This window comes from Caretta caretta, chromosome 1, assembly GCF_965140235.1.
Source record: "Caretta caretta isolate rCarCar2 chromosome 1, rCarCar1.hap1, whole genome shotgun sequence".
Lineage (NCBI taxonomy): Eukaryota > Metazoa > Chordata > Testudines > Cheloniidae > Caretta > Caretta caretta.
In genome coordinates, this window is record NC_134206.1 from 16,139,011 (window position 1) to 16,152,373 (window position 13,363).

Below are 13,363 nucleotides of genomic sequence, written 5' to 3' on the forward strand. Positions count from 1 at the left end.
TAAAATGACTCTGATGGAGTTCCTGGCCTCTGTCGCTTTTTGCACTGAGCTGAGCTCTCGATACCTTTTCAGGAGCCCGTTGCTTCAGGACATGACCTGAGCACATGTGTGTCCTGTAGGGCGACACACTGGTTACCCCGTGAAATCATGCCCTCGAGGGATGACGTTGCGTGGCTGTGTGTCCCTGCTGGGCTGTTGCGAGTTGATGCAACAGTGCAGCCTGGTGCTGTGTTGTCCTAGGATAATAACTATACCTCATGTTTATACAGCACCTTTTATTTCATGCTCCCAAAGTAATTTCCAAACGTTAAGTCCCACAACACCCCTATAAGCAGAGGCCACAGTGAGTCAGCGGCAGAGCTGGGAATAGAAGAACCCAGGAGTCCTGACCCCCAGTCCAGTGCTGCAACCATTACACACACACGCTCGGATCATCTAAATGCAGGACCCCATGATTGTCCTCCAAGGTGGCAGGACAGACCCATGGAAATCAGGCCTATCCCATGCTACTTCTAGAACTGTGGATGTAAATACTTCCAGCCCAGTTGTAGCTTTTAGCCATTGCTCAATGTTGTGGGATGGTTCTGAGTTGTCCCACCCTAGCAGGGGCCCTGGCAGGTTTTACCTCTCACAGGGAGCCACTGCCTTCAAGACCTCCACAGCAGCTGTAAGGGGGAGTCTGCCCACCCCACCGCTAGACCCCTTCAGTACCATCATGCCTCTGGGCAGAGCCACTTCCTCTGCCCCCTTAGGTGGGGCTAGCAGGAAGTAGCCTTTGTGCTCAGGACGGGATCCTTGCAGAGAGGTTCCCTGTGGCCATCTGCCTCTGCAGCGGCTGGGCACAGCCTGGCCCCTAAGATGGTATCTCTGAGAGAGCAGGTGGCCCGTGGAGCTATGTCCCTGTGTGTCCTGCTGCCCAGTGCTGTAACTTGGTGGCCTCATTTAAATACAAACAACTGTGCTCTGGCTTGCATGGGAGCGGTTGTCAAGGAGGTTGTCAGGGAGGCTGACATCAGAGATCCCGTCCCTATAGATTATTGTACAGTGGCAGGATCTGTTCTTCATCTGCAAATGAGACAAGAGGGCACCCAGAGGAAACCCTGAGGGCACTTTGCGTCATTGACCCAGGTTGCCTAGCACCGCTGGGACCGGGGAGGGAGGGCCGATTGGCTTCGGATTTGCATTTTCCTAGGATGGCCTGTTGGAGAGTCAAACAGTGCTGAGAACTGAGCCGGGGAGGAGAGAGGCAGAGGCGATGGCTGGCCACGCGTCGGAGCTTGAGTTCCCCTTCGTCCAGGACGTCCAGCTCACCAAGTGCATGCGGCTGCGGGCACAGAGTCTCCAGCAGAGGAACGAGCGGCCGCAGGATGGCGAGAAGCTGCTGCGGCCCAACGAGTACATCTACAGGGTGGATTTCGTCCAGCAGCACAATCTGTACTTCCTGCGCTGGAAGATCCAGATGGAGAAAGCGGGGAAGGTGACGGTGATGGGCACCTCCCAGCACTGGACGCCCGACCTCACCAACCTCATGAACAGGCAGCTGCTGGAGCCAGTGGGCATCTTCTGGAAGCAGCCAGGGACCAAGGAAGTGGAGTGTAACGAGGCGGATGCCCAGGAGTTCGGGGAGAGGCTGATGGAGCTGGCCAAGATCCGCAAGGTGATGTACTTCCTCCTCTCCTTCACCGATGGCCTCGACCCAGCCCACCTCAAGTGCTCTGTAGTGTTCAAAGCCTGATCGATCCCATCCGGGGCAGATCCCACACCTCTTGCCCCCAACCTCTTCATGTTTCCGTCTCTTCGCTTCGATTCAGTGATTGGTCATTTCTTTTAAAGGGACAGCATGACAAAAAATGTGCCGTGTTGATTCGCAGCCGGCAGTCATGGTTTGAGAATAGGCAGGTGACTATAACGCTGCCCCGGCTGCTCCCCACTGTGCCGGGAGACTTTCCCCAGCAGGTTGTGTCTTGTGGCTGGCTGGATGGAGAGGACGGTTGCTTTAGTAACCTGGAATGCAGTATTGCATGCAGTTAATTCAGCTGTGCAAGGTGAGCTGTTTGACTGGCAGCCTGCTGAGATGGGGACGAGCTGACTTGAAAGCTGTGGGCCTGCCCTGATCAAACCTGACCGACTGCCTTACATAGAAGTTAAAGGTCTCGTGGAAATATTAAGGATCTCTACTGCATGTCGTCGTGTGGAGTAAGGAAGGTGACGCAGACCAGCGCTCTGAGCTCCAGTCTCAAGGCCATCATTTTCAAACGTGTCAGGTGACTTTGGATACCCAGCTTTCCAGAGACTTGTTTTCAGAGGAGCTGAACGTCTGCAGCTCACGTTGACCTCAGCTGGATCTGTGGAGCTCAGTACCTCTGAAGATCATGCCCCAGGGAGTCTCGGGGTGCCCCTCACGCCCTCACCTAATGCATCGGAAATCAATGGCCACTTTTGCAAATTTCAGGCCTGCTGGTCAAACCCCAGTGAGGACTTCAGGCTTTGGACCCATGTTAACGTCAGCAGCTCATCTGTTCCCTAGTGCACAGAGAGTAACTCTCACGGTGCATTTGCCTTGCTGTGGTACAAATTGAACTCGGTGACAATGTGCTGCCTGAGGATGTTATGTATTGAAAACAGTTGGAAGATCAATCTGCTGCAGTGTGCCGAGCTAAGAAAGTTATAGGGGCAGAGCAAAGGTTTCTGAGAAGAGTTTAACCCTGTGTAGCTCTGAGCCAGATGTGGGTCTTCTGCAGTGTTCTTCCTTTGTAGAGTACAGTACAGGTGTGTGATCTCTCCAAGCTCACATAGAAATATATTGGTTATTAGTTATTTACCTAGGGCTGTAAGCTTGCCTAGTGCTTTACAAGTGGTAGAATAAGAAACTTCCCTTGCACCAAAGAGCTTACCACCTAAGGGACTGATACTGCTAACGCTTCCTGCCAGGCATAGAGCTTTGTAGGGGGTGTCGTCACATGCACCATGGTCTGGTGTATAGGCTATGTGGGTGGAAGCTGGAGACCTGGGTTCTCTTCACAGCACTACCATTATGCGGGTTGGTGTGTGAACTTGGGCAAGTCACTGAACTGCTCCGTGCCTTAGTTTCCCCTCTGTGAAAGAGGTGATGATATGGACCCTCTTTTGTAAAGCAGTTTAAGAACCACCACTGAAAAGTGCTGTGGAAATGCTAAGTACATGCTACTCTTTGTCCCATCGTCCTGAACAGGATTACACCTGAGCGTGTTTGCAGGACAAAGCACTAAGAGTTGTTCCGGGGTATATATTATGTCATTGCATGAAAAACAAACCCACCTCAGCTCAGTTCTCATGCTTTGATCTTACCCAAAGTTCATCCTTATTTTTATAGCTGATATATACAAGCTTCCCTGTGCAGGGGATGGGGAAAGCTCATTTCTTTGCCAAAGAGAGGCTCTGAACTGCAAGGCGACCGTGGAAGCAGCTGGAGTGGCAGCCACGACGTGCGCAGCAAGGGAGTGGGGCCGGAAGGCAGGCAGATGTGCCTGAGGGTCACGCAAGCTGGTGAGATAGCGTCAGACACGTGCAGAAGACAGCTCCCTTGCCTGTGGTACCAGAGGGGCGTGGGTCTTTTCAGGAGAAAACAACAACATGGCCGGTGCATTCTTCTGTGCTGTCACTTTTATTTGTTTGGCTCTCTCTGTCTCTGTTTAGAGCCGTTGCCTGAAGAAAACGAGGCACCGGGTGATCAGGAATAGCAGTTTTTCCTATTCCCTTTTGTCACAAAACGTAGCAACTTTGGGCCAGATTTTGCTCTGGTATTTTAACAGGAACCTTCCACCGAAACCACCCCCACACATCCCAGAGCAGAGTTTGGCTCCTGGCCTGAAATGCCACATGGGCCAATCAGACTGTCCCAGCACTAGCCATTACCGAAATCGCTGTTATGAGTCGTCAGGACACTTGAACAGTAATTCATTGTTTGTGTCTCACCGCCTGTGTCGAGTTCATGCTGCGCTTATCCTGCTGGGTATGTATTTGTGTGCAGTGGAAAATAAAAGCCCTTAAGGAATGAGGTTGGATGTGTCTCCCTCTGACCTAAAATGCCCTGGTTTTACACACAATAAAGGAGAACCCACACATCTTCACCCCATTTTTAGGTGTCTTCCTCCCCCCCCCCTCCCCCCCTCCCCCCCCACACACACTGAAGAGCTTAAGATCTGTAAAATGAAATAACTTCATTCCTGGAGTGAGCTGTGGAGCTGGATATTTAACTGCTCATGTAGCTGTTGGGTGAGAGAGAGAATGTTCTGATTCCTCGGTGTATCTCAGATCGACATCACCGTTTGGGGGGAAGGGACATTAGCCAACCTCCATGCCCCTGGAGCAGTACCAGCGTACAGTAGCCGAGGGTCTGGCCTCATTACTGAAACTGACCTTCTGCACAGGGGTGAGCAGAAAGTCCTGAGCGCTCCTTTATCCTCAGAAAATGGCTTAAGTGATGCACCAGCCTTTCTGCACAGAGATGGGCTTCACCTGGTTTGTATGTAGGTCTCATGACAGGCACAGCTTGGGTCTCCCTCCTTGGGAGTCGGGGAGGTCCCCAGAGAGAACCCCACTCTTTGCCTCCTGTTAAGGAAATGATGTCTCTGAGTTCTCCCCCCCACAGGACCATTCTTCCCAGTCACAGATGCCTCGTTTCTTAATTGGCATTTACTGTTTTAAAAAAAAAAAACAATTCCCCAAGCTCTCCTGAAAATCAGACTCGGAGCTGTGTGGTTATTGTGCCTCTGCTTTCCTTCGTTGGAGCCCTTTGTCAGTCATCCCCCCCCACACTGAGTGTTGCGTCCTTGGAGTCTGGGGGCTCCTTGAATCGAGGCACAGAGATGAGCTCCCACAGCACCCACTCATTCCCACAGTCCTGTCCCAGCCTGCCCTGGGCTCAATGGAAAACCTGGGGTGGATTCTCTGGGGCTGTCTCTTCTCGTGGTTGTTCCAAAGTCGTGGTTAGGAAGAGATGTTACAAGGGCATGAATGGGACCTGGTGGATCAGTGGTGTGTACCCACCATGTTGTGTCCTCCCATGGGATTCTTGTGGGCTATGAGATAAATCAAATCACTTCACAATGTACAAACGCCGTGCAGCCCTGCCCGCACTACATACACCACTGTGCTTTTGTGACCATTGTGTGACTCTCTCACTTGACCCTCTTGCAGCAAATATGGCCTGGGCTGGGCCTTCTCCGCTGTCACTGAGCTGTGTGCACATACCTGCCACCCTGTGCTTGGAGCAGTGCCTCCTGGGAATTCCAGGGGGCTATCCCATGGAGTGGCTTGCATTCTGGGCTGGTGTATGACACAGCGAGCCAGGAGGGCTGGCTAAACATGTCTACAACGCACAAAGTAAATGGTGAGCGGGGTGGTGGCCATGTGTCCACGCCTCTGTCAGGATGAACCAGGGCTAGCTGCCCTGGTTACTAAGGAAGTAGAAACCCGGTGGTCTGCAGATCATGGAGGTGTTTGTAGCGACTCCATGGTTCTGGTTCTCCTGGGATTTGCTCTGAAATCCCTCTGAGCTGCGCTTTAATGAATGAAGTTAGGCTCCAGGTTTGGCATCACAATCTGTGCTGTTTTGTTAGTGAAGTAGCTACCGGTGCTTGCAAGAGGCAACGTTTTAAAATGCTCCTTTTTGAAAGTTTGCCTTATTTCGGTAGCTTTCTCTGGCTGAATAGCTCCAGTCCCCATGAACGCCATGCGTCAAATGCCGGTGCTTATTCTGATAACATCGCACACAGAGACCGTGGAGGCAAAACCGGGCAGCTGGGTGCATGGAGGTGGGTTGTGGGGAGAGATGGGACTCTGTGGAGAGGGGGATGAGCAGGGATGGGGGGCACAGCAAGTGGGGGCAGTGACAAGGTTAGCGGGGCACAGTGGGGAAACAGGCTTGTGTGTGGGTGAGGCTGGAGAAGCGGGGGGAGGGTCTGTGGCTGGGCAAGGAGCCTGGAGCAGAGGGAAGGCCAGGGGCCCTGCACCAAACGCCTTGGCGCAGCGCCATACGAACCAACCAGGCATTGACACGTCAAGAGCCACCGACGCCCCTACTTCCTCGATGCACTGAGGAGATAAGGAAGGGATCCCCATTGTGCTACTTCAAGTGGAAATGCCTTGGCACAGAAGTGCTGGGCTTCCCTCGCTGTCTGCATAACACTGATTTACCCCAACAATCCCTCCTCCCCCCACCTCTGATCATCGCACCGTTCTCCCCTCTGTCCTCCTGTGACGGGGTGGGACTCACCACTGCGGTGCCCCCTGCTGGCTGTCCTGGGATCAGCTTTGCTAGCCAGTGCGCCCTCTTCTGGTGGCATCTTGCCACCACCACATCTGCTCCTGAGACCCAGGTCACTCCTAGGACCGCAGCATCCTCTTCGTGACACAGCCTTCTGGCTGCACCGCACTCTGTGCTCCCCCTTTCTGGGGGAATGTCGCAGTCCCTTAGTCCAGCCACTCCTCAATGGCAAGTGGGGACAGCGGGCAGGAGGGAATCCAGGCCAGTCCACTACTCCAGGTCCCAGCCTAGGGACCCTGTAGATAGCTGCTACTTGCAGCGCCCTCTCCAACTCCTCAGTAGATTTCCCTGGGCCACTTCCTCACGGCCCCAGCACCCTCTTTGCCCCTTACCTCAGGGCCTAAGCCAGCAAATCCCTGCAGCCCCCCAGGAGCTGCCTTTAGCTCCTTTGGTGTCTGCCTACAGCACTGCTCTGTCCAGGGTGCTTGCTGCCTTTAGCCTGCAAAGCAGCCAGTTCTCCTCCATTCTCAAGCTCCAGGGAGTGACTGAAGCTGCAACCCTTCTTATATGGGCCAGCCAAGCCCTGATTGGCTGCTCCTTGTAGCCCCTCTCTGATTGGCTGCCTTCTGTGCAGCCTCCCGAGGGCTCTATTAACCCCGTAGAGCCCAGAGTGGGACAGGTGCCCCATCACACCCCCATACACACCCAGCTTTCCCAACAGCTCCACTTCACCCAATCTCCATTCCCCCAGCACAACAAGTAGACATATTGGGTCACAGTTCAGCCTGCTAGCTTTTCTCAGCCTTGTTCGTATTATTATTATTTATTTTTATTATTGTAGCGCCTAGGAGCCCCAATCATGGACCAGAACTCCATTGTGCCAGGTGCTGTACAAACACAGAACACAGAGACAGCCCCTGCCCCAAAAAGCTGACAGTCTAAGAATAAGGCAAATGTCAACAGATGGGGGGAACAAGGAAACAATGAGACAATACCGGTCAACAAGGCACTATTTCACTACTCCCCTGTATGTAAGTAATGAGCTAAACTAGGAGCCCATCTCCAGTCAGAAATCTCAGCCCCTTGTCGACCATGACGAAGCCCTCTCCACAGTGACCTTTAGATTTGCTGTCCTGCATGAGGAATGGTCACATTTTCTAATCTATATTCACTATTATTAATCTTTTAAAAATAATTAAAACATTTTTCCCTCCAAACTTCTTCTTTAGTATAGCTATTATAGTAGTAGCTAGGAACCTCTGTCATAGAATCATAGAATATCAGGGTTGGAAGGGACCTCAGGAGGTCATCTAGTCCAACCCCCTGCTCAAAGCAGGACCAATCCCCAACTAAATCATCCCAGCCAGGGCTTTGTCAAGCCTGACCTTAAAAACCTCAAAGGAAGGAGATTCCACCACCTCCCTAGGTAACGCATTCCAGTGCTTCACCGCCCTCCTAGTGAAAAAGTTTTTCCTAATATCCAACCTAAACCTCCCCCACTGCAACTTGAGACCATTACTCCTTGTTCTGTCATCAGCTACCACTGAGAACAGTCTAGATCCATCCTCTCGGGAGCCCCCTTTCAGGTAGTTGAAAGCAGCTATCAATCCCCCCTCATTCTTCTCTTCCACAGACTAAACAATCCCAGTTCCCTCAGCCTTTCCTCATAAGTCATGTGTTCCAGTCTCCTAATCATTTTTATTGCCCTCTGCTGGACTCTTTCCAATTTTTCCACATCCTTCTTGTAGTGTGGGGCCCAAAACTGGACACAGTACTCAAGATGAGGCCTCACCAATGTCGAATAGAGGGGAACAATCACGTCCCTCGATCTGCTGGCAATGCCCCTACATATATATCCCAAAATGCCATTGGCCTTCTTGGCAACAAGGGCACACTGTTGACTCATATCCAGCTTCTCGTCCACTGTAACCCCTAGGTCCTTTTCTGCCGAACTGCTGCCGAGCCATTCGGTCCCTAGTCTATAGCGGTGCATGGGGTTCTTCCGTCCTAAGTGCAGGACTCTGCACTTGTCCTTGTTGAACCTCATCAGATTTCTTTTGGCCCAATCGTGTAATTTGTCTAGGGCCCTCTGTATCCTATCTCTACCCTCCAGCGTATCTACCACTCCTCCCAGTTTAGTGTCATCTGCAAACTTGCTGAGGGTGCAATCCACACCATCCTCAAGATCATTTATAAAGATATTGAACAAAACTGGCCCAAGGACCGACCCTTGGGGCACTCCACTTGATACCAGCTGCCAACTAGACATGGAGCCATTGATCACTACCCGTTGAGCCCTACAATCTAGCCAACTTTCTGTCCACCTTATAGTCCATTCATCCAGCCCATACTACTTTAACTTGCTGGCAAGAATACTGTGGGAGACCGTGTCAAAAGCTTTGCTAAAGTCAAGGAACAACACGTCCCCGGCTTTCCCCTCATCCACAGAGCCAGTTATCTCATCATAGAAGGCAATTAGATTAATCAGGCATGACTTGCCCTTGGTGAATCCATGCTGACTGTTCCTGATCACTTTTCTCTCCTCTAAGTGCTTCAGAATTGATTCCTTGAGGAACTGCTCCATAATTTTTCCAGGGACTGAGGTGAGGCTGACTGGCCTGTAGTTCCCCGGATCCTCCTCCTTCCCTTTTTTAAAGATGGACACTACATTAGCCTTTTTCCAGTCGTCCGGAACTTCCCCCGATCGCCATGAGTTTTCAAAGATAATGGCCAATGGCTCTGCAATCACATCCGCCAACTCCTTTAGCACTCTCGGATGCAGCGCATCCGGCCCCCATGGACTTTTGCTCGTCCAGCTTTTCTAAAGAGATCAGGACTCCATTCTGCTAGGTGTGTATAGACAGGTAACAAAGAAGACAGTCTTCTGAAGACAGCTTATGCTCTCCGTGTCAGACAGGAAGCATCAGGTGGAAAGGGGAGAGACAGGAAAGAGGCAAGCAAGGATTGGGTGAAGAGGAGGATGAAGAGACACTAGAACTGGAATTAGCCAAAAAGCAGAAGTCTCAGCTGGCTGCTTTCCTGCCCAGTACCAGCTGGGAATAATCTGTGGTATTAGGACAGAGAGAGGTTTTAAGGCCCCAGTTCAGGAAGACACTTCAGGACTTGCTTAACTTTATGGACATGTTTGAATCGGTTTTGGGACCAATCTTATTTAATCTTTTTATTACTGACCTTGGCACAAAAAGTGGGAGTGTGCTAATAAAGTTTGTGGATGATACAAAGCTGGGAGGTATTGCCAATTTAGAGAAGGACAGGGATATTCTACAGGAGGATCTGGATGACCTTGTACACTGGAGTAATAGTAATAGGATGAAATTTAATAGTGAGAAGTGTAAGGTCACGCATTTAGGGATTAATAACAAGAATTTTAGTTATAAGCTAGGGACGCATCAATTAGAAGTAACAGAGGAGGAAAAGGACCTTGGAGTATTGGTTGATCATAGGATGACTATGAGCTGCCAATGTGATATGGCAGTGAAAAAAGCTAATGCGGTCTTGGGATGCATCAGGAGAGGTATTTCCAGTAGGGATAAGGAGGTTTTAGTACCGTTTTACAAGGCACTGGTGAGACCTCACCTGGAATACTGTGTGCAGTTCTGGTCTCCCATGTTTAAGAAGGATGAATTCAAACTGGAACAGGTACAGAGAAGGGCTACTAGGATTTGATCCGAGGAATGGAAAACTTGTCTTATGAAAGGAGACTCGAGGAGCTTGGCTTGTTTAGCCTAACTAAAAGAAGGTTGAGGGGAGATATGATTGCTCTTTATAAATATATCAGAGGGATAAATACCGGAGAGGGAGAAGAATTATTTAAGCTCGGTACCAATGTGGACACAAGAACAAATGGATATAAACTGGCCACCAGGAAATTTAGAGTAGAAATTAGATGAAGGTTTCTAACCATCAGAGGAGTGAAGTTTTGGAATAGCCTTCCAAGGGAAGCCGTGGGGGCAAAAGATCTATCTGGCTTTAAGATTAAACTCGATAAGTTTATGGAGGAGATGGTATGATGGGATAACATGGTTTTGTTAATTAAATATTCATGGTAAATAGGCCCAATGGCCTGTGATGGGCTATTAGATGGGGTGAGATCCGAGTTACCCAGGAAAGAATTTTCTGTAGTATCTGGCTGATGAATCTTGCCCATATGCTCAGGGTTTAGCTGATCGCCATATTTGGAGTTGGGAAGGAATTTTCCTCCAGGGCAGATTGGAAGAGGCCCTGGAGGTTTTTCGCCTTCCTCTGTAGCATGAGGCACGGGTCACTTGCTGGAGGATTCTCTGCTCCTTGAAGTCTTTAAACTACGATTTGAGGACTTCAATAGCACAGATATGGGTGTGAGGTTTTTTGCAGGAGTTGGTGGGTAAAATTTTGTGGCCTGCGTTGTGCAGGAAGTCAGACTAGATGATCATAATGGTCCCTTCTGACCTAAATATCTATGAATCTATGAATGCGGTCCTTAATAGGGACGCTTTTCTGAATCAAGGCTTAAAAGGAGTGAAGGCAGTGGCTCCATTTACAGTTCCTGTGGCTGTTCCCCCATCTTAATCTGTTTGATGCTTAAATTACGGCTGCTGTGCCCTCATTAGTACTTGTCCCTCTTGCACCCATGGCAGCTAATGGTGCAAATATCGCTGTGTTTCTGACCCTACTTAGCTGTAGCTTCATTAGCTGTGTGTCAATTTCCCCTCTCACCCTCTGTTTCTGTCTGATTGGTTGCTAAAGGGCTTTCAAGGTGATATTGAATGACTTTGCCCTTTTCCAGGTTTCAGAGTAGCAGCCGTGCTAGTCTGAATTCGCAAAAAGAAAAGGAGGACTTGTGGCACCTTAGAGACTAACCAATTTATTTGAGCATGAGCTTTCATGAGCTACAGCTCACTTCATCGGATGCATGTATCTCACGAAAGCTTATGCTCAAATAAATTGGTTAGTCTCTAAGGTGCCACAAGTCCTCCTTTTCTTTTTGCCCTTTTCCGTGACCACAACTAGTCATTTCTGGTGTTGTTTCTGCCTTCATTTGGTGTTTGCCAGAGGAACTCCTGGGGATTCTCTACAGCAAAGTGAAATTGAAGTCAGCTCCTTGAAGCTTTGTGATTACAGGCTAGAGTTGCTCAGAGTGAATCTACTATAGCTCAGTGTATCCTGTCGCGAGTGATCCTTAACTTTGGTTTGGGCCTCTGTTCCTCCTGAGGAATTGGGGCTATGGGAGCACCCACTTATCGTCTGGAAGAGAGGAAGGCAGTGTGGCCTAATGAGAAGAGCACTGGCCTGGGACTTGGTTGAGCTGGGTGCTAGTCCATCTCTGCCACTGGCCTGCTGGGTGGTCTTGGATAGGACATGTCACCGCCCTGTGCCTCAGTTTCTCCATCTACATATGGGGACAGTGGTGCTGACCTTCTTTGTAAAGTGCTTTGAAATCTATGGATCAGAAGCCCTATATATGGGATTGGTATTTTCATTATTATAATGGCACATTGCAGCACCCCTTCTGTGGAAGGTGTAACCCACAAACTACTTCTAGGTTCATTGCTGGTGCTGCTCTGAGAGGAGGCATGAGCTGGCGCTCTAAGGCATTGGGCGGAGACTTAGGAGATCTAAGTTTTTCTCCCTGCTCTGCCACAGGCTTCCTGTGTGACTTTGGGCAAGTCACATCACCTCTCTGTGCCTCAGTTTCCCCTCCCATCCTTCATCGTATCCGCTCTTTAGGGCAGGGTCTGTCTCCCACTGTGTGTATGTACAGCACCTAGCACAAGGGGGATCTTGATTGGAGCCTCTAGGGGACACCACAGTGCTCGAGCTTCTGTCCAGCTAAGCACTGTTCTCTGTGGTTCAGAGCCTGTATCTCAGGTCAAGCCCAGCCCAAGTCAGTTGTGGGCAACAGCCCTCATCACTTAACAGTGGTTCTGGGCCCTGGGTGTTGGTGTTGGAGTTGGTGGTGTCAGCCTAGGATCCACCTCGCTAACCACTCGGGAATCCATGCAGTGAGACCGAGGACCGAACTGGCTGGGGAGACTTAGCTAAGGGCAGTGCGGAGGCACGTTGGTGAGGCTGCGAGGAGCTGATCTCTGCAGCTCTGACGCTGCTCCTGTTGACGTCTGTGGTGCTGGCCATTTTCACCAGCCTTTCAGAGTAAAGGGCTGTCAGTGGAGATGTTGGGCTCCTGAGATTTCTCGGCAGCTCTTGGACTACGGGCAGGTCTCCTGCTGGGCATGGCTGCTTTAAACTCTGGCTGGGAAGTCACCTGTAAGAAATGGTTTAATGACTCACAGGCCTGCATGAAAAGTGAGTTGATTAACACAATGACCCAATATGATGGTTAATTAGTGTGATCTGCAGTCAGGAGCGAATCGATGGGGAGGTGGGTTTGAGTGCTGTATACTCCGTTGCTGGCAGCTTCCCAGAAGGAGCGCAGATGTCTTCATTGACACAAACTGTTCCTGGAAATCTCAAATCCCTCATTCTCAGGGCTCTCTCTGTTCAGTCTATTGATGAGAACCACTTCAGGGAGCGAGCTGGCTTTTGAAAGGAGTTTATGGAAATTAGGCAGGACGTGGTACTGCAGCGAGCTATGCTGGCAGGGTGTTGTACGGCAGTCAGCTATACTCCTCGGGGATGGTACTGCGGCAGTAGCTCATGGGGTATGGTACTGCAGCGCGGGACGCTGGCGGGGTGTTGAACTGCAGCCAGCTGCGCTGGCGGGGTGCGGCACGAAAGGCATAATGAATATCTTGATGTATCTTTAACTATCAGGAATGGTAAAGGCCAAGATATGGATGGCACCCGCAGTAGCATGGAAAATAAAATGAATTCTGTGGAGAGGGTCGTTGCTAAGGGCCACGGCTTCAGGCTGGCATCTGGAGCAAATAGCTAGGCTGAGTCGATGCCCGGGGCGAGGGAGGAATCTTCCCACACAAGCACCCAGTGTGTGCTGTGGCTGCGGGCTGCTCTGTGGAGGCTTTGGTGCTACTTAGGTTCCTCCCTTCCCTGCCACAAAGGGAGAGCCCAGCTTTCCCAGGGCATAACTAGAGAACATCCTTATTTAGGGCATGTCTCCATGGGACATTATGCAGGTTGTGAGCTCCCTTTGTAAGTCGT

At 50.5% G+C, this 13,363-nt stretch overlaps 2 protein-coding genes across 3 annotated transcripts in view; both read left to right on the top strand.

The window, feature by feature from the left end:
- CAPN5 (calpain 5) overlaps positions 1-13,363 on the top strand; it is a 137,269-nt gene that overhangs the window by 86,752 nt on the left and 37,154 nt on the right. The window lies entirely within an intron of this gene.
- OMP (olfactory marker protein) lies at positions 1,190-4,068 on the top strand. The gene is made up of 2 exons (XM_048840211.2): positions 1,190-2,769; positions 3,353-4,068. The coding sequence occupies exon 1, from the start codon at positions 1,256-1,258 to the stop codon at positions 1,733-1,735; it is 480 nt and encodes a 159-aa protein (XP_048696168.1). The 5' UTR covers positions 1,190-1,255; the 3' UTR covers positions 1,736-2,769; positions 3,353-4,068.